The sequence below is a fragment of the Piliocolobus tephrosceles genome, chromosome 1, assembly GCF_002776525.5.
Source record: "Piliocolobus tephrosceles isolate RC106 chromosome 1, ASM277652v3, whole genome shotgun sequence".
NCBI lineage: Eukaryota > Metazoa > Chordata > Mammalia > Primates > Cercopithecidae > Piliocolobus > Piliocolobus tephrosceles.
In genome coordinates this window covers 72,370,410-72,391,376 of record NC_045434.1, presented here as the reverse complement: position 1 = coordinate 72,391,376, position 20,967 = coordinate 72,370,410, and the positions used below count along the sequence as shown (strand labels likewise).

The window sequence follows — 20,967 nt, the reverse complement described above, 5'->3', positions numbered from 1 at the left end:
GTTATTCTACCAAGGCTTTGACTGGAATAGCATGCTTTCAGATATGGACTTGTTTAAGGACCAAATTTGACTCATAATGCTGATAAAAGCCCCTTGGGAAAACTGGCCACATATCTTGTCTACATGGTCCCTGTACAAGGTTCCTGACCGGTCTGGGATAAGTAAAGAAAGTCACTTTCTGACAGGCCCAGAAGCCCCAAGTTATCATGAAACCTCAAGAGGAAAGAAACTTATCCGATTCATACAGGTGTTTGCAGGCAATGATAAATCCATGGCAAGGCTCAAGGCTTTAAGAAGTCTAATTTGAGATTCTTTATGGATCAAAGTTTCATCAAAGTCAATTTAAAAAGAGCCTATATAGGAACTAATCATTCTTGCTGTACTTTATACAAATAATCAGGCCAAGCATAATAAGACTAAAGTTTATTTTGCAAATAAATCAGTCCTACCACGACTTGTCTTTAGTAAAAATGAAAGACTGAAGAGAGGAAAATTGTTTCAAAAATAATGGTATACCTTTCATTAGATTTGTCTCATCAGTGGTTTTTGAGTTTTTTCTGCAATTTGGACTCACCCTGCTTATTCCTGTGGACCAAGCAGTGATCTGTGGCTGCTGTTCAGAAGAAACAAGAGGCATGGGTAACACAAAAATCTGGATCAGTATTCTAATTGTGGGCATGTATTGGAATTGGCTAGCGTATCAGCTTGGTTCCAAGTCCATATCAGCTTGGTTGCAACAATTTCCCAGTTCATGAAAAGCCTTCTTATTTAGTTTACTTGGGATAATTTTACTTATTTTGCCTTGCTACTGTAGAATTTATTGCTGTTGTCTCTTTGTGTAGGAATGAAAGATAAGCTTACTCAGTGCTTTCTTAAATTGAACACTTATTAATTTTCCAGTCATCACTTTTTGTCAGAAATCAGAGTTCTCACCATACTGACAGTTTCTGACTGAGCATTCCTCTACTCTGAATGCAGAAGACCCTAATAGGCAGAAATATCATCATCCCTATTCAGACTGCAGAAGTTACAGAAGATGAATCTTCTCCCTCTGCAACCCTTAGGATTAAGAGTACCCTTGTAAAAGGGAAGGGGAAAATATGTCAGAGGCGTTCAAACCAGAGTTGAATGGAGACTGGGTAAAATAAGGCTGAGACCTGCTGGGCTGCATTGCCAGGAGGTTAGCATTCTTAGTCACAGAGTAACAAAGGAGGTCAGCACAAGGTACAGGTCACAAAGATCCCGCTGACAAAACAGGATGGAGTAAAGAAGCCAGCCACAACTGAAACCAACATGGCAACAAAAGTGACCTCTGGTCATCCTCACTGCTCATTATACGCTAATTATAATGCATTATAATGCTAAAAGACACTCCCACCAGTCCCACGACAGTTTACAAATGACATCTAGTGTCTGGAAGTTACCTTATATGGTCTAAAAAGGGGAGGAACATTCAGTTCTGGGAATTGCCCTCAGAGCTGCTCTGGCTAAGGAATAGCCATTCTTTCATTCCTTTACTTTCTTAATAAACTTGGATTCACTTTAAAAAAAAAAAAACTATATAATCTCATCTTTTACAGAGATATTACTTCTTCTAAGTTGTTTTTCTCTATAGTAATTAGGGTACTACGCAATAAAGAGATGTCAAAAAAGGGTAAAAGAATCAGGACAGCATATTTAAAAATGACTATAACAACTACAGAATTTAACTCTTAATAAGATATGTGAATTCACTTGTTTTTTCAAAAAATTACAAAGAAGGTACATATTTGCTCTATAATTTTCCATACAAGTAATCCATTTAAAATATGTAGAACAAGGCCAGGCACAGTGGCTCACGCCTGGAATTCCAGCGCTTTGGAAGGCCGAAGCGTGTGTATCACCTGAGACCAGGAGTTTGAGAATAGTCTGGCCAACATGGTGAAACCCCATCTCTACTAAAAATACAAAAGTTGGCCAGGTGTGGTGGTGCACACCTGTAGTCCTAGCTACTCAGGAGGCTGAGGTGGGAGAACTGCTTGAACCCAGGAGGCAGATGTTGCAGTGACCTGAGATCATGCCACTGCACTTCAGCCTGGGTGACAGGGCGAGACTCTGTCTCAAAATCTCAAAAACAAAACAAAACAAGTAATAATAATAAATAAAATAAATTAAAACAAAATATGTAAGAATATGCTCTGTTATTTCACCTCTCCATCATCTTACTGCTGCCTAGTGAACCAACCCTCTAAAGTTAAGACAGCTATGCGAAGAATGTGGTTATGTCTAGTTATTTCCTACGTGAAGACCTCAATAAAATACAGTAGAGAGGACATGCCCTGTGAGATTTTGAAACTTACTATGAACATACTTCACCTCAAATTGTATGAGAATAGACATATTTCATAAGGACATGAGAGAATTGAAAAACAGATCCAAGTATATACACACACATAAAGCAAGATAAAATGGGCTATCAGATTCACTGACAAAGAATGATTTACGTAATAAATTGTCAGAACATAATTAACTATCCACTGAGAAGAAAATAAAATAAATCCTTAAATCTCTTACCACATACAAAAAGTAAACTCCACAAGGATTAAAGATCTAAAGTGGAATATATGCCTCAAGGGGGCAGCAATTCACACAACTACTCTTCCTTAATAGAAGTAACACTGTCATAAACTCAGTAAGAAAAAGAGACATACACATAAAGCCTAACCATGTAGAAAATTAATGAAGCTAGGAGAACATCCTACAGGTCTTCACCGTACTACTCTGTTTTTAAAGGTTTTGTAACTTATTGATATAAAAACTTGAGGAAAAACAACTTGTAGAAAAGATTACACTTTTAAACAGTTTAAATATTTTTCTTTCTTTTGAAATATTTTTATTGCCATTGTGCTGAATGATTTAACTATATGTGAGGCAATCCAAATATGTCCTCAATTTTCTTCCTTCGTCGCTTTGCATGAGTATATTGCTCTGAAATGTCAGACACTTGGTGAAAGCAAAGAAAGATCGTGATCAATGCAAATACAAAGACTGGAAAATGTAATAGCATCATCCTGCTTACAATTATTACCCAGTGAGTTAAATTTTGCGTCATAATGTGGTGTTTCCGGAAAAGAGCAATCTTCAGTATTGTGTACAATGACAAAAACAAAGTTACGCTGTTACACTTCGATCACTTATTTCACAATCCTTCTGGAATTCGTTATTGACAAAAATACGTACATAATATGTAAACAAGAGTCTACAAGTCATCCCAATTCAAATACATAAGATGACAAATTCAAAACAACGCTTCCTAAAAAAAATACCTTTACCAAATTAGCCTTGCCTCATACAAAACCATTCCCAAAAAAATTACGCAAAAAAAGTCCATGCTATTTCATAATTAAAATTAGAAATCCACAAAACACTCTTTCTTAAAAAAATGTATTTACTTATTTATTGAGATAGAGTCTTGCTCGTTGCCCAGGTTGTAGTACAATGGGGAGATCTCAGCTCACTGCAACCCCCCACCTCCTGGGTTCAAGCGATTCTCCTGCCTCAGCCTCCTCAGTAGATGGGATTACAGGCATGTATCACCACACCTGGCTAATTTTTGTTATTTTCAATAGAGATGGGGTTTCACCATGTTGGTCAGGCTGATCTTCAACTCCACTCACCTCGGCCTCCCAAAGTGCTAGGATTACAGGCGTGACCCACCGTGCCCCGCCAAAACACTCTTAAAACATAAAGTCTTCAGCACTTAATCATTACTACAAGGAAAATATAAACCTGAGATTACTGATATAAACAGCACTACCAGATATGCCAAACCTTTCATAAATTCAGATTAAAAAAAAATACATCTGGGATTCTTTAAACTGTATCTGTAAAGTTTAGAAGACATTTTAGATATTTTTCGACTTATCATGACTATTTTTTCTTAACTGAACTCAATAGTGATAAACAAATCGTTTATATATCTTTGATTTTTCTGCAATTAAATGAAATAATAATCTAAGCTAGTATATTCCAACCACTTTTGTGCTTCTACACCATTCTCTGTCATCAACATTTCTCAATGAATACAGTGATTTTGAACTAAGAGTCCCAACTGAAAAAAAAATTAACCGGTCTACACTATTCTTCATTGCTTCTCAGGCTCTGAGAATGTAAGCATTAGTAAAACCAAACTACTTCTTTGTAAGTTTCACATACTAGATATTAAACTATACCACTTGTGCAACAACTGCCCTGCTTTACTACCTCACTTCCCAAAATGTGGTAATTATGACCAATGTACTCTCCCTTGCTATAGAATACAAAACACTGAATCATTAGAGGTAGACCATCAGGGAACTCACATTAATAATCCTGTCTAACGTCATTATATACTACAGTCTCAGAAGCTAGGTATAAGCAATAAATAATACATCAAGATATCTCAGTTTCATGACAGTCCACACTTGTCTGTGAAATGTTTACAACACAAAAAGGCTACCAGAAATATTTACCAAATTAGCTGCAAAAATAAAAGTAAACTAAACCTTAATCAGATGACACAGACATGAGTAAAATATGCAGGGAAAAAACTTGATGACTGAAAAAAAATAGCTTTTCAATCTAAAAATATAAAATCACAATTAATTTTAAAACTACCACATCTAAAAGCAAAGCATTAATAATTATACATTACCTGTAACACACAGCAAAATGGGCATATGCAGCTACAATCCAGTTGTGATGGCCAGCTACTATTAGCACCTTTCGTGGATCCACAGGAAATCCTGTTGATTTTGGAAAAAGAAATATTTTACATTCTAAACTGGGGGTTGGAAAATTACAGCCCCCAGGCCAATTTCAGCCTTCTGCCTATTTTGGTTAATAGTTTTGTTAGAACCCAGCCATGCTTACTTGTTTACATATTGTCCACTATGTGCTCATGCTATAATGGCAAAGTTGAGTAGGTCTGACAGAGAAGTGTGGCCCACAAAGCCTAAAATATTTAATTTCTAGCTCTTACCAGATACATTTTGTCAACACTATTCTAAAGATTCAGAGAAGACAAAAGATTACATAGTATTTTAAATAAAAATTAAGTGTTAAATGAGACCTTTCCAAGGTATAAATGATAAATCTGGATAAAAAAGGAGATGAGACAAAAATCTTTAAAAGTAATTACTCAATATCACCTAGAACTAAAAACATAATTTTTCTTTTTCAATTTCTGTAATCTTTGCTTACCTAGCCTAACAGTTTCTTCTCCCGTTCCAGAGAGAACAGGCTGTGTACCATTTCCCCGGGCTTCACCTTCTGTAGAATTAAGTCCATTCCTAGAATCAGCAGATCTGACTGTGTTGTTTATTTTACGACTGGGAATCCCTATAAAAAGAAGAAGAAGAAAAATACGTTCCTGAGTTCACCTTTCAAAAATTAAAAATATCACATTGTAACAAAGAAACATAAAAATGTGAATTTCATTAACGCCAAAATACATCTTCCAGTATAGCAAATTATTGCAAATAATTTAATTACAATTAAAAAATAAAATGAAAATGAAAAAAACAAAGAGAAAGACAAAATTCTGTCAACAGATTTCTGCTACTGCCATACTGTTTACAATAAATAAGCTTTAGGTTACCGAATTAATGGGTAATTAATCCAGTCTGTCCGCCACTCTTTACAATTATGGTACAGGTATTATGTGTTAGGTACTACGTACTAATTTAACTGATTTAGGACTGAATTTCCCCATACTTTCAAACATTTTTTTATTTGACGGGGAGCATTTTTTAAAATGAAATCTTGCTCAGAAGTACATTATAACACAGGTAAAAGCAGGCTCTTCTAACTAAACTGGGGCTGAGGTGACAATGACTTATCCTGCAGAATTCCTTAATTTTGCCAAAAAACAGTTTGACAACCAGTGCTCTAACATAGAGGTCAGCAAACTATGGGTCACGGAAAATCCAGCCCAATGCTATTTATGTAAATAAAGTTGTAGTGGTTACAGTTACACTTATTCTTCATGTAGTATACACAACAGAGTTAAGTAGCTGTCACAGAGATCCTCTGGCTCATAAATTCTCTCTGGCTCTTTACAGAAAAACGTTGCCAAATCCCTGCTCCAATATATAATGTGACTTAATCTCTGTAAAAATCAAAAGTTCTTACCATTTCTAGCAGACTTACAGATAAAAAACTCAATAATCAAGGAATAGTTTTTCCTATTCATATGCTTATACTCGCTTAATGATAGAAGGAATTTTTAAAAAGATTAAATAAAGTGAAAATACCTGGTGGAGGCAAGTAACCATGAAAAAGGACGCTGCCACAAGAGGAACGCTCCAATTCTTCACATAAGAGAAGCCTTCTTACTAAAAACATTTCAAAGCAAACTTGTCAAGAGTACATGCAAACAGAAAAACAGTACTCCATTTTTATTTTCTCTAGTTCAAGAGGATAAGGAAAGAAAAGGAAAATTTTAATTAAGTCACAATATCTTTTTACTATGAAAATCCACAAAAACTAAGCACTGAACAAATCCATCAAAAATCAGGACCTGATATAAGTACAATTCATTTAGGGCAAGTTTCATACATGAGTCAAATCAAATATTAACAGAGCACATAAAAACCAAATATTAAAAGAGCACATACCTAATGGGGTGATCCCATAAAATTCTGCTTCATGCCTGAGAACATTAATACTCACTCCCCTACAAAGAAACAAATGATACAAATTCTCTAACACGGGAAACCTGTATTATTATCTTAGGTGAAAGTAAAAAATTCTAAGTTCTTCATGTATACAGTCATAAGGCTTTAAAAATTATTTTTCTCCTAATATTCTTTATTTCTATTATCCTTAATCATTAAGAAGTCTAAATAAAAACTGCATGTGAAAGATATTCTGTTATCTACTTAAAAACCATTCATATATATACATAAATATGAATTGGGTCACTAAAGGAGAGATTAGGGCTCTATCAGGCTAGTACAAATAAATTGTCTAGAAGGCAAACGACAGAATGGAAATCATTCTTTTATGGCATTAGTTGCTTTTAACTTTTTATCATAATCATTTCCATACATATTTATCTTAATCTCCCCAATTACACTGTAAATTCCCTGCAAGCATGATCTATTTCTGACGTATACCTCACAGTGCCTACCACAGTGCTTATATAAAATAGTTATGTAATAAATATTTTTTGAATAAAATAGAAAAAAAAAAAAAGACTAGCCTTGGGAAGGGCTATGTTATCCAGATGAAATGATGCTACTTCATAGTAGTAAAGTTAAGTAACATGAAAATAAAATTTAAAAGAAATGGAAGATTCAGAATTTATAATACTAATGATTCATTTTAGGTTTCAGTTGCAATTTGTCCTTATTTTAAAAATATTCCCCAGCCTTAATAAACACATACAATTACTATGTTAAATTGTTTTTATTTGTGAAACTGGTTATAACTAGTTTAATATTAAAAGTGCTTAAAACTTTGTGTCTGGGGGTGGTGGCTCACACCTGTAATCCCAGCACTTTGGGAGGCCAAGGCAGGTGGATTACGAGGTGAGGAGATCGAGATCATCCTGGCTAAAACGGTGAAGCCCTGTCTCTGCTAAAAATACAAAAAAATTAGCTGGGCATGGTGGTGGGTGCCTGCAGTCCCAGCTAGTTAGGAGGCTGAGGCAGGAGAATGGCATGAACCCAGGAGGTGGAGCTTGCAGTGAGCCTGGGCAACAAAGCGAGACTCAGTCTCAAAAAAAAAAAAAAAAAAAAAAATGCTTGAAACTTTCTTATTCTATTTCAAAACTATTTGTGCTAATAGTACAGCAGTACTGGCCAGAGGCATGATCAAAACTCACTGCAGCCTCAAACTCCTGGCCTCAAGGGATCCTCCTGCCTTAGCCTCTTCTCCAGAGCAGCTGGGATTACAGGCATGTACCACCACATCCAGTTTCAGTGTGAGGAAACTTTTAATCAAAGTATTAGTAAAAAAAATAAATAAATAAAACCTTTTCTGGCTAGGCGTAGTGGCTCATTCCTATAATCCCTGCACTTTGGGAGGCTAAGGTGGGCAGATTGCCTGAGCCCAGGAGTTTGCAACCAGCCTGGGCAACACAGTGAAACCCCTTCTCTACTAAATTACAAAACATTAGCTGGGCATGGCGGCATGTGCCTATAGTCCCAGTTACTCGGGAGGCTGAGACAGGAGAATTGTTTGAACCTGAGAGGCGGAGGCTGCAGTGAGCAGAGATCATGCCACTGCACTCCAGCCTGGGTGACACAGCAAGACTCTAACTCAAGGGAAAAAAAACAAACAAACAAACAAAACAAACAAAAAAAAAACTTTTCTTTCATAAAATACACTAAAAAGACATATTTCTCTGTAAGAATTTACTTTAAAAACAGTGCATTTCTTACCTTAAGTCTAGTTCTTTTGTTCGAAGAAAATTTAAAATGGGTGCAAATGCTGCTGGATCTCTATCAATAAATATCTGTGAAAAAGAGAACTGTTTTATTTTCAAATTGCAAATTAATCTTTTAACTTTAATATCTGTAACACTAATAGGTAACAAAGTCTGAATTATTTAAATACATTTCCTTGTTTCCACTCTTAAATTTTAATGTTTCCAAAATTGGAATGTAGTTCTGTGTGCATTTCATGAGATGGTCTTTTTCTTGAGATGGTGTATTTTTCTTCCCCTGAATAGTTACTATTAAACTGCTATTTTATTTATTTATTTATTTTTTTTTTTTTTTTTGAGACGGAGTCTCGCTCTGTCACCCAGGCTGGAGTGTGCAGTGGCCGGATCTCAGCTCACTGCAAGCTCCGCCTCCCGGTAAACTGCTATTTTAATACGTAGAAAAAACCTTACTTAAAAATCACTTGTATTGACACCTTTGGTAAAAGTGACGCCTGAGGAAACATTTTTATCTGAAACAGTCTAGAATTCAATTAATATTTTGAAAATATGAAAACCTTACTTAAAAATCACTTGCATTGACACCTTTGGTAAAAGTGACACCTGAGGAAACATTTTTATCTGAAACAGTCTAGAATTCAATTAATACTTTGAAAATATGAATACATAATACTTTCTCATACTGCTCAATCGTTAAAACTACAGTGTACTTTAATAATGCACACAGGGGTAACTGAGAAAAGTACTGCACTCTGCTGTCGAAAGTGGAAAAGAATACTATTCTCATAACACTTTTACTAATCTCAATTTCCTTCAGAGCTAGGGAGAGGTAATGACAATTTTTTTTTTTAAATAAAGCACCACAAAATACATAAGAGGAAAACAAATTGCTTAAAAATGTAAAATACATAATTGGTAACTTTTGTTTGTTTGTTTGTTTTGACACAGAGTCCTGCTCTGTCATCTAGGCTGGAGTGCAGTGGCACGATCTGGGCTCACTGCAACCTCCACTTCCCAAGTTCAAGCAATTCTCCCGCCTCAGCCTCCTGAGTAGCTGGGATTTGAGGCACCTGCCACTACGCCAGCTAATTTTTCTATTTTTAGTAGCGAGGGGGTTTCACCATATTGGCCATGCTGGTCTTGAACTCCTGACAACCTCAGGTAATCCACTTGCCTCAGCCTCCTGAAGTGCTGGGATTACAGGCATGAGCCACTTCACCCAGTCCATAATTGATAACTTTTATGGAAATGTATACCAACACCTATTTTGAATCATTTACAAAAGATCTGGCCATAAAAACTTAACTTTTAAAACTTATGTAAATCAACTAGAAAGGGAAATGGCAGCCAGTAATAAAACTCTGCCTACTATGATCAACTATATATATACAATCAACGAGATTCTAAGCTTTATAAATTCTTTGTTTTCATTAGAGCAGATCAAAAATTGAAAAACATCACAGATTTGTGGAGATCTTATCACTGATAACTTTTTATAATTTCACATGGACATATCTGCTTTTGTTGCCTTATTTCATCTGCAAATCTCACCACAGTAAATAAACACCACTGGTCACTTTGTTGCCTTCAAATGGATAAACCAATTTTTTGCACTGAAACTTTGCAATTCTTTCCTTCCCTCACTGTACCAATGGTGTACAAACAAATTCACAAGATTATTATCCAAAATGAAATAAAAAACTGTAGGACTTTACTAATTTAACCTCTTATATTCTAATATAAAAACATTATAATATTTACATTTATCCACTTACTGTTAAAGTTTCAATTATTGATCTAAAAAATATTTCTTCTAATGCCAATGTAAGCTCACATTCTACAACTGCTCTAATCATGAATACTTAAATTGCCATATATAGCATTCCCTATTTAGGGATCTTCTCTGATTATAAAAAACGACATATGACAAGAAATAAAATTACGCCACTTTCATTCAGAGATTATTAAAATATTAGTTTTCCTACATTCTTAGAGTAACTATATATTAGGACCAAATATTATAAGCATTAATTTAGAAATATGTATCAATGATTATTATACTCACAGCACCAGTTTCATCTCGAAGTGTTGAAATTCTCCCACTCAGTAAACTGGAAGTCATTAATAATCTAAAGTTAGTTTTTAAAATCTGAGTATAAACAAATGTGATAATTATTTATCAAATGTTAAAGACCACTAAGAGTACGTTATCTATCTTCCAAGTTAAAAAAAAAAAAAATATATATATATATATATATTTTAAGAGTTAGCCTTTTCCATTAAAAAAAAACAATTTAACTGACAAAAATTATATTTTGGTAAATAAATGTATTAAAATATACACTAAAGAATTATAAGACATACCTGGAAAAAAACGAATCTGGAATCCACATAAGAGTTTGTCTTGAGGTACTAAATCTGCAATTAAAAATCATCTGGTATTATAAGTAAGAATATGATTTGAAATTTCAGTATTAGTTAATTTGTTTTCATATGCTGGCTAATGATTTACAAGATGTTTTATAGTTATAGCTGTAACAATATATTTATTACAGTTAGTAAATGTTGCTACTTTCAATTCAGAGTTAAGATTATACAAACAGCTCTCAATAACAATAAACAACTAGTTATCTGCCATATAATGCATTTTAAAACACTACTTTCCAATAAGCTGATCTCTGCTGAAGAATCAACAATTAGCCCATCACACCAAGTCTCAACTTCTCAGTACAACATTCAAAATTACCTTCAGGTTCCATCTCATCTCTCCAATACAAACGCTGGTTTTCCCCTCTCATACGACAAAGCTTCTTCATATCCCAAAAAACTTCATGCTTACTACCATTTTGGTATCTTTATTCAGCTAGATCACCCTCCTCATGTCCAGTAATTCAAGATCCATCCCTCTTTCTTGATACCACTCAGGCCTTACCTTCCAGGTAACAGCTTTTCTAAATATCCTATTCTGTATCATCTCTTTTTAAGCTCATAGTAATTTCACTGTAAATTACTATTTTAACACCTTCTTTATATGCAGTCTTGGGCTATTTGCAACTGCTGACTTCATTCATTCAAAAATCATTCAGCCAATACAACTGTTCTGAGGTTGTCATTTGATCAAGCTTGTATATTACCACCAATTCTGGGAGGATCTTTACCAAAGTACAGTATAATAGACTGGGACAACAAACCAACAATTTATGTAAACTGATATGGCAAACAAAGCAATATAGTACTTGCTCAGTCCAGCCCTTCTCTGAGTATTTTCATTTTAAGATATCACCTTGAACTACAATGTTACCTCACCCAGCCTAGCAAATCTCTACCTTCACTCCACATTTATTTTCTGGCATTATATGAAATCCCCAAATTTATTTTTATCTTTCATACTTAAACTAAACAAGGTGACTGAATAGTGGCACTAGTTACCATGCACTATCACCAGGAAACAAAGGCCAAGCCCCAGCCAAAATGGCTAAGGGATGTTTCCCAGACTGTGCAGGTATATACTGTATCACCCCTCTATTGTCTGCCATTACCTAAATTAACAGCCTAGAATTATCAAAAACGTGGAAGGTGCTTACTTTTTGCTCACTTCAGCATAACCTCAAAATGCATCCTACTTCCCATTCCCATCTTCTAAGTGGGATATTAAATAGCACTGGATTGCAGGCCAGGGTGAAAACTTTGACTACCAAGGCTTATATAGAGCAGTGTCAGAAGTCTCATGGATCTCTCAACTTTGCAAGTCCATCCAGGCACCTGAGGCTACATATCTTGATAAACGGATTATCTGTATATTCACGTTTCAAACTCAGCTTCAGAAATGGATTTTGTATTTAAAAAGTATATGTTGCTTTTTCTTAAAGCCAGAGGGGATGACCTAAAAGCATTGTTCTTGGCATCTAGCACACGCTCAGTAAATGTTTATTGAAACTTATGTGTGATAAACAGAACCACACTCTACAAACTCAGTTAAATGTTCTGTACAAAACGGAGACTTGATTATTCTGTACGATGAGCATTTTATGGTTACAACAGAGCACTTTCAGAGTACACTAGTGTTGACAAACAGATGTCACTAAACTGCCCACTTAAACCATTTAGCAGTTATCAGTCTCAGTGTCAGTAACAGCAGAAGCAGTGTATGCACTGTTCCATAAAAAGTGACTTAGTCTCTAAAAGAAATTTTCTTTTATTACCAAAACATGCTTTCCAATCACAATTAAAAGTTTATCTCAGCTAGGCGCCGTGGCTCACGCCTGTAATCCCAGCACTTTGGGAGGCCGAGGCGGGCGGATCACGAGGTCAGGAGATCGAGACCATCCTGGTTAACAAGGTGAAACCCCGTCTCTACTAAAAATACAAAAAAATCAGTCCAGCATGTTGCCGGGCGCCTGTAGTCCCAGCTACCCGGGAAGCTGAGGCAGGAGAATGGTGTGAACCCGAGAGGTAGAGCTGGCAGTGAGCCGAGATCGTGCCACTGAGCTCCAGCATGGGCAACAGAGCGAGACTCTGTCTCAAAAAAAAAAGTTTATCTCCACTTCTTCCCATTTACAACTTTACAATTTGTAAGGAAAAGTATTCTTTCATTGGCTAACTGAAGGAAAGACAGTAAAACAATTCATTTATTAAAGACATTTAAATGTAAACTACAGTAAAGGGTACTTTAGGGAACACATAGAAGTTGACTACTAACGAATTTCATAGGTTATGGACAGTCTAGGTGTTTTAAGTAGTTCCTATGCCCATTTATCTGATTAACAAAGAAGCTACTTTATTTAAGAAAACACTGAATATACTCCTAAATGCATTTCTTAGTAGACGCTTAAGAAAAAATAAAAAATACACAGATTACCCCAGTCACAGAAAACTGACTTGGTCCAAAATCAAAGCAAATCCAGTCAGTGGCAAATTGAAGGCTCCAAGGATTCACGACAATGCAGATTCACTGTTTTGGAGGCCATCAAATTCATTCCAAAGGAGGACAGCTTGCAATCTTTCATATTTACCACTGATTCAGCAATTGTATTCCAAATAATTAAAATTATGTACTACTTAGAAAATCACAAAGGTCTACTTAAAATCATATTATCAGTTTCAATTTTAATCAGTATTTTGGGGAAAGGTTAGTAACCTGGAATTTCTGGGCAAAGGGATTGGATCCTCATCCTCACCAATTTTTTTAAAACATCAGGCCCCAAAACTAGTCTCAAATATAACTTCATGAAAACTAGTACACTTAAAATTACACATGATGAGCATAATCATTTGAAACATACATGAAAGCCTTTTCTGTTTTGATTTGTTTTTTATCCCATACCCACAGTATCTCAAGAATAGGGTCAGGTACAGTCTGGTCTCAGGAAAAGAATTACTAAAGAAATCTGCATATCCACAGTTACACTTCATGCAACTTGCCTCCTACTAAATTAACTTGGAAGCAATCTAATTAGTTATCTATTCTGCACTGTAAGTAGTGATAAAGACACTAACCCTTGCATTTCACATTTATTACTTCAAATTCCTGTAACAATCTGACAAGGTTGGTACTGTTGTCTGTCACTTTACACTTTAATAGACTAAGCATCAAAATATTTGTCCAAGGTTGCTAGGCTAGTTAGAGATAAAGCCTGGGAACTGAAAACATATACCTGACTCAAAAGCTCTTTGTCCTGGAGTCCTCAACGGCTAGACCCAGCTCTCTTGCATGAGGCCTAAAATCACACTTACCCATAACACAATTAATCACAAATTCAGTCAGTGAATTCACTTCATTACTTTTTGTAAATAACAAATATTAACAATTCTAAATGAAATTTCATCTTCTCTACTTTCTGAATCACCCACAAAGTATTAAACTATAAAAATTAGTCATTTCTGTAATTCCTTTCAGTATATCCATTCTCATGTCTATTCTCTTGAGAAAAAAAAAAAAAAAAAAAAGACCTTACCAATAGCATATGCTTCTCTGCTCCCAACAAACTCCTTTTGAGTTTGACTCTATCACTTCAGAACTTCAATGCTATGCCACAGCAGTTCCTGAACTTCAGTGGCAATCATATCAGGATTTTTCTCTTTCAATGGCTTAAGTGACTGTGTTACACTGTGTTTTGTACAAGACACAGATGACTTCTAGAACTTACCTAGCTCTAAAATGCTGCACGAGTGTATGATTCAAAAGCAAATCTAGAAAATATTTTTAGAATATGGAGTCAGATGTTGTTTTCAACATGCCATACCATTACTACTTATTTTATAAGCTATTTTACCTTAACAATTTTCTGAAGTTTTTAATGTTTCCATTCCCACTAACAATTTCATGTTTTCTAAACTGTTCAAACCAGTAATATATGTATTGCTTTGTATCTTTGCTAATATCACTTAGAAAAAATTAGAACCTGATAAGCTCACGTTCCATAAATAATATAACACAAGATAAAACATTACAGTTTCAAGATAACCGCCTTATGAGTTAAAACTTTTAAATGAATTCTGCAGTCTTTAATAAGAGTTCACTCAGTATTAAGCCATCCATACAGTAAATAACAATACTGCTTAATTTTTATAATAATACTGTATGTCCTTGTGAATGTCTGAATAGAAATATATTAACTATCGGCCAGGCTCGGTGGCTCACGCCTGTAATTCCAGCACTTTGGGAGGCCGAGGCGGGAGCATCACGAGGTCAGGAGATCGAGACTATCCTGGCCAACGCAGTTAAACCCCGTCTCTACTAAAAATGCAAAAATTACCTGGGCGTGGTGGCGCGGGCCTGTAACCCAGCTACTCAGGATGCTGAGGCAGGAGAATCACTTGAAACTGGAGGCGGAGGCTGCAGTGAGCGGAGAGCGTGCCACTGCACTCCAGCCTGGCGACAGAGCGAGACTCCATCTCAAAAAAATAAAAAAATTAAAAAAAATAAAGAAAAGAAAATTAAAGAAAAGAAATATATTAACTATCAATAGCAAGTAGAAACCAGTATAGGGATTTTAAATTATTATACTGCTATTCTTCAGTATAATCAACACACATTGCAGGCCTCCTCTTTCAGAGTATTCCACAAGTTACCAAACTTCCAATATTTTAACGTGAATTTAGGAAAAACTCCATTTCTTACATTAGGAGACATAAATCTCCATAAGACTGGTTTCTATACAACTGCAATAATGTTGTAAATTATCTAAGTTTTGATTTGGGGGAAGAGGAAAAAACCCTAAGAACAAACGAAGTACCACGGTTTTCTGTGTTAAATTATAGAAAGCTATCAAATGTATAGGATTAAAGCACTACAGTAGACACTTTGTCACTACGATTCTAAGACGTTAAAATACTGTTAAAATGCTAGTTGAAAATCATATTTTAAGCACAGAAAAATACATTGTATTCCAGAGCATTTCCTTGTTTATTTCCTACCAAGCCTAAAACTCAACTAACCCTTCTTTCAAACAGCTGGCAAACTCCCTTTTCTGAGAGGAGTGACTCATAAGTTATAGGAAATCCACAAAAACTATGTTTTTTTTTTCCCCCCAACAAATTTAATAACAGGCACAGAAAGGGGGGCGGAAGGCCAGAAAGGGGACAGACAGAGAAGCGCTTTCAGTCTGTTTACTCCAAGGGCGCCACACCGTGCCAATATCCAGAGCTTCCTAAAAGCAAATGTTCAAACTGCAGTTTCTGGACACACTGTCCTAAAAGTTGAACAGATCCTTCAAGCCCATGCACCAAGAAATTCTGAAAATAAATAACTAGGTACTGCAAATCTACTGCACTCCCATTACAGAAATCTTTCAAATTACAAATCCCCTAATAAGGCGCGGAAAAGAACACCGTACACAACCCTAAGAAAACCGACACCTTTTTGACCAAAGAGAAAGGAAGGCAGGTTCATCTCCAACATCCAAACCACAAAGCCAGGCTTCTACTAAATAAATTCCTCAAATACACTCTAATCTGAGATGAGATAAGGAAGACTATGTAATGGTCCTCCTTGCCTGATACCTTAGGGGGAGGGGCAAATGGCATTCTAGGACAGCAGCTACTATGCCACATGGGCCTGGTCCTCGGTGATTCCAAGCGGCCCTTCTGCCCTCCCCTTCCCAGAGCAGATCCTTCACCAGCTCCAAAATTCGTCCAACGTTCTTCCCGCCTGGAGGCCCCCACGTTCCCCTCCAGGCTTGGCTCCCACGCTCGCTCTCTTTCCTGCGACTCTCAGTCCCCGTCGAGACCAGGAGGAGGAGGCCGCCGCCGCTTCCCCAATGCAAACCCCCTACCCGCCGGCTCACCTGGTCCCCCCCACGTTCAGTTGGACGATCTCGCCGCTGCCGGCCGCCGCCGCGGCGAAGCTGCCGCAGTGCCCTCCTGCCATCTCCGGCGGTTCTGGGCGCGCTCGCCGCCCTCCTTCCCCAGCCAGGACCGCCGAGCCCGGGGCTGTAGCCCGAGGCAGCGGCGACGGCTGCAGGGCCAGCAGGGCGGCGGCGGCCGGAGGGCGGGGGTTGCACGGGGCTTCCCCCACCTTCCCGGCGGCCGGGAGGGGCTTGCTAGCTCCTGCCCCGTCCCCCGTCAATCCTGCGGCGCACAGGGGCGGCCCGGCCTCCACCTTTCGCGGCCTCCAGGCCGCCGGGCCGCCCGGGCCCCTCCTCCGCTTTCGGCTGCCACAGACGCCGCCGCAGCCTGCCTGAGAGGAGGGGTCACCGTTCGGGACAAAATACCGCAGCGCTCACGCTTCGCCCGCCACTGCCGCCTAGAAGGAGGAGGAGGAAGGAAAGGCCAGGGAGGAGCTTCCCAAGGCCGCGGGGTCGGCACATAGGGAGGCTAGGGGAATGTGCTCCTGGCCAGCCGCCTGCCCGCGCGGGATTCCATTTTTTCCCTCCTCCTCTGGGGCTCCGATCCCAGCCCCTCTCGCTTTTACATTTCAGATTTTCTAAAACGAGGAAGCTGATTCGCAGATTGCGGGCAGATCTGGGCCAACTATCTACGGATCTTTATGACCCACTTTGTCCACATGGATTGGGAAAGGAAAAACTAATCCTAGAGGTAGTAAAAGTTGATGCCTAAATGTAGGCAGTGCAAATGCAGGGAACATTTGGGGATTTTAAAACCTTATAGCGTTTACCCCAGAAAACTGCTTACTTTACCCTCTTTAATTTAATCCCCAATCTCCCAAGCAGTTTTTTGGTTTTTTGTTTTTGTTTTTGTTTGTTAACCAGGAAGGAAACCAAAGGACAAAAACCCCTAGGCTGTGTAATGCCCAGCAACCTATTTCTGGAATATAGTAAGCACTCAACTAATGTTAGACACACACGGTTAACACACAATTTTATGCGCTTGTTTATTTATTTGTTTTTGCTTTAAACGGTATATATTCAAACCCAAAACCTTAGTGGCTATTAAAATATTTTTTAATCTGAATACTGTAATACCTGATGCCCTGTTAACAAAGACTAACAAATATAGTGCGTTATGTTTCAGAGGTCATTAGTTTGTGGTACTAAATTCTTAACATGAATGGTGTTTTGTTATAGTTGTACCATAATAATTCAAACTGATACTGTATCTGATATTAAGTTTTTATTCTCATTGTCATAATTTTCACCAAAACATAAAAAATGGTTTCTGGCAAGCATACCAATGATGTGATATACTCTATCTAGATTCGAATTGAAAGAGGTTAGTACTACATATGGTTGTAAGATAAGTATTATTTATCCCAGTTGATGATAAGATTAATAATAGCTAATTTGTGTTTATCATATACGAGGTGGTTTAGATATTTTGTCATCTTTCTTCTTCACAACTATTGTTATAATTATTTTTTAAAAAGGAAATTCGGAATGAAAATGATCAGAAAACTTGCTCAAAATTACATAGGTAGCAAGTGGGATGGCAGGAATTTCATGGCAAGCAGTTTGAATTCAAGGCCACTGTTCCCCACCCTTAACACTCCATTGTACCTCATTATCTTCACATTAGACAGGGAAGATGAGTAACAGTTCAGATTAAAGTAGCAGCAAACTAGGAATCTAAACCAGGGTGTCCAATCTTTTGGCTTTCCTGGGCCACATTGGAAGGCAAATTGTCTTTGGCCACACATGAAATACACTAATACTAACGATAACTGATGAGCTTAGAGAAAAAAAAAAAAAAATGAAAGAAAGTTCATGAATTTGTGTTGGGCCACAATCAAAGCCTTCCTGGGCTGCATGCGACCCATGGGGCTGCAGGTTGGATGAGCTTGCTTAAAACAATGTTAACTGCCTTTGCCCCAACACATAATATCTGCTTCTATCAGCATCTGAAACTTTGCTTTAAAATTTGCAGTAGAGATTTAGGTGGTAAAAGAGCCATTTAATTTTCCTTAGGTTCAAACCTTGGAAGAATATGAAAGAATACTTGCTAACAGCTTTTGAATCTAAGAGGCAACTTGGAGTTAGAATAAGGCCTTATAAATTAAAATACATATATATTTGTGAAAAGGCTTCTTATTTTTCCTGAAATAAATGAAACTGTGTTCATCTTACTACAGTGTACTTAACTATTAGGAGAACATCTCTTCAAGAGAAGGAAAAGTTCTCAGTATTTTATAAAACAAATGATCATGACTTCTTGATATGTCCAGATCAATATAGAAATATCTGAAGGCATTTCTTGCTTATAAAACTTATTTAGGATATGACCTAATTTTTAAGAATAAATTGGAACACCATTAACAAAAACAAACAGTAGAATGAGAAAAAATATTTGCAATATATATCAAATGATTGAAAATCTATGATATCTGATCATATATGTATACATTCTACAAATTGAGAAAACAAGTAATGAAAAATATGGAAAGAATATCAACAGGCAAATGATAAAAACACTAAAATGCTTATTAAAACAACAGAAAACTGGGTGTAGTGGCTCCTGCCTGTAATCCCAGCACTTTGGGAGGCCGAGGTGGGCGGCTCACAAGGTCAGGAGTTCGAGACCAGCGTGCCCAATATGGTGAAACCCCGTCTCTACTAAAAACACAAAAATTAGCCAGGCATGGTGGTGCACGCCTGTAGTCCCAGCTACTGGGGAGGCTGAGGCAGGAGAATCACTTGAACCTGGGAGGTGGAGGTTGCAGTGAGCCGAGATCACCCCACTGCACTCCAGGCTGGATGACAGAGCAAGACTCCATCTCAAAATAAGTAAATAAATAAATAAATAAATAAATAAATAAATAAATCAGAAAAAAATGTACTTTTACTTATGAGATAAGCAAAAATTGAGAGCTTTGATAAAATCCAGGGTCAGTGAGAGTGTGAAATGATCATACTCATGCGTTGCTGATTAAATTCTGAATGGGTACAGAGTTTTTGGAGGACACCTCAAGAATATCAACATTTTAAATGTAAATACCCTTGACCCAGCACTTTTCTTCTAGGAATATATCCTATAAACATTTTGCACAATTGGAAAAGGAACATGTGAAGAAGAGCATGTTCATAGTAGTAGTGTTATAATAGCAAAAACCTAGAATCAATCAGAATGTTTAACAATAGGGGAATGATTTTGATTTTAAAAATTATATTGGAAGCTATAACTATTTTGGGGGCAACTTTATGTGAACGGACCAGAAACAATCTCCAAGTATACTATTTAGTGGGGAAAAAAAATCAGGTTACAGAATAATAGATTATAAGTATAATCTCATTTATTTAAATAATGGAAAAACTAAAATCATGTGTCTATCCACTTATATTTCTATATAAAAAATACATATTAAACGACAAAGAAACATATATATATTCTATTAGTTCTGTCCCTCTAGTTCTGAGACTGGGTAAACTCCCCTTTATAAATAGATAGATAGATAGATAGATAGATAGATAGATAGATAGATAGACAGACAGATAGATATTCCATTAGTTCTACGTGTGTGTTTACACACACACACACACACACACATATATATTCCATTAGTTCTGTCCCCCCAGTTCTGAGACTGGGTAAACTCCCATTTTATATATATACATCCCCATTTTTATATATATAAACTACCATATATATACGTATGGCTGAGGCAGGAGAATCACTTACGTCACTATATATATTATATATCTTCCATTTGTTCTGTCCCTCCAGTTCTGAGACTGGGTAAACTCCCCTTTATATATACATATATATAACTCCCCTTTACGTATACATATAATCATAAACTCCCCTTTTTATGTATATATTTATACATGTACCTATACATGTATAAATATATACATAAAAAGGGGAGTTTATGATTATTTGTATACGTAAAGGGGAATTTACCCAGTCTCAGAACTGGAGGACAGAACAAATGGAATATATATATATGTGTGTGTGTGTGTGTGTATATACACACATAGAACTAATAGAATATCTATCTATCTGTCTGTCTGTCTATAAAGTGGAGTTTACTCAGTCTCAGAACTAGAGGGGCAGAACTAATAGAATATATATATGTTTCTTTGTCATTTAATATGTATTTTTATATAGAAATATAAGTGGATAGACACATGATTTTAGTTTTTCCATTATTTAAATAAATGAGATTGTAC

At 36.7% G+C, this 20,967-nt stretch overlaps 1 protein-coding gene across 2 annotated transcripts in view; it reads right to left on the bottom strand.

Annotated features, from left to right (window-relative positions):
• The window catches only part of KCTD3 (potassium channel tetramerization domain containing 3), a 56,955-nt gene extending 39,799 nt beyond the window's left edge, over positions 1–17,156 (bottom strand). The window contains exons 1-8 of one of the 2 annotated variants that reach the window (XM_023203739.2): positions 16,693–17,156; positions 10,772–10,825; positions 10,473–10,518; positions 8,406–8,479; positions 6,636–6,694; positions 6,273–6,353; positions 5,221–5,358; positions 4,673–4,763 (exon numbers count right to left, since the gene is read on the bottom strand). In XM_023203739.2, the coding sequence (XP_023059507.1) occupies positions 4,673–4,763; positions 5,221–5,358; positions 6,273–6,353; positions 6,636–6,694; positions 8,406–8,479; positions 10,473–10,518; positions 10,772–10,825; positions 16,693–16,775 (626 nt within the window). In that variant the 5' untranslated portion in view covers positions 16,776–17,156. Of the gene's footprint in view, positions 1–4,672; positions 4,764–5,220; positions 5,359–6,272; positions 6,426–6,635; positions 6,695–8,405; positions 8,480–10,472; positions 10,519–10,771; positions 10,826–16,692 lie in introns of both variants that reach the window. The other variant, XM_023203740.1, reaches the window with a different exon arrangement.
• Between the last annotated feature and the right edge of the window lie 3,811 nt (positions 17,157–20,967).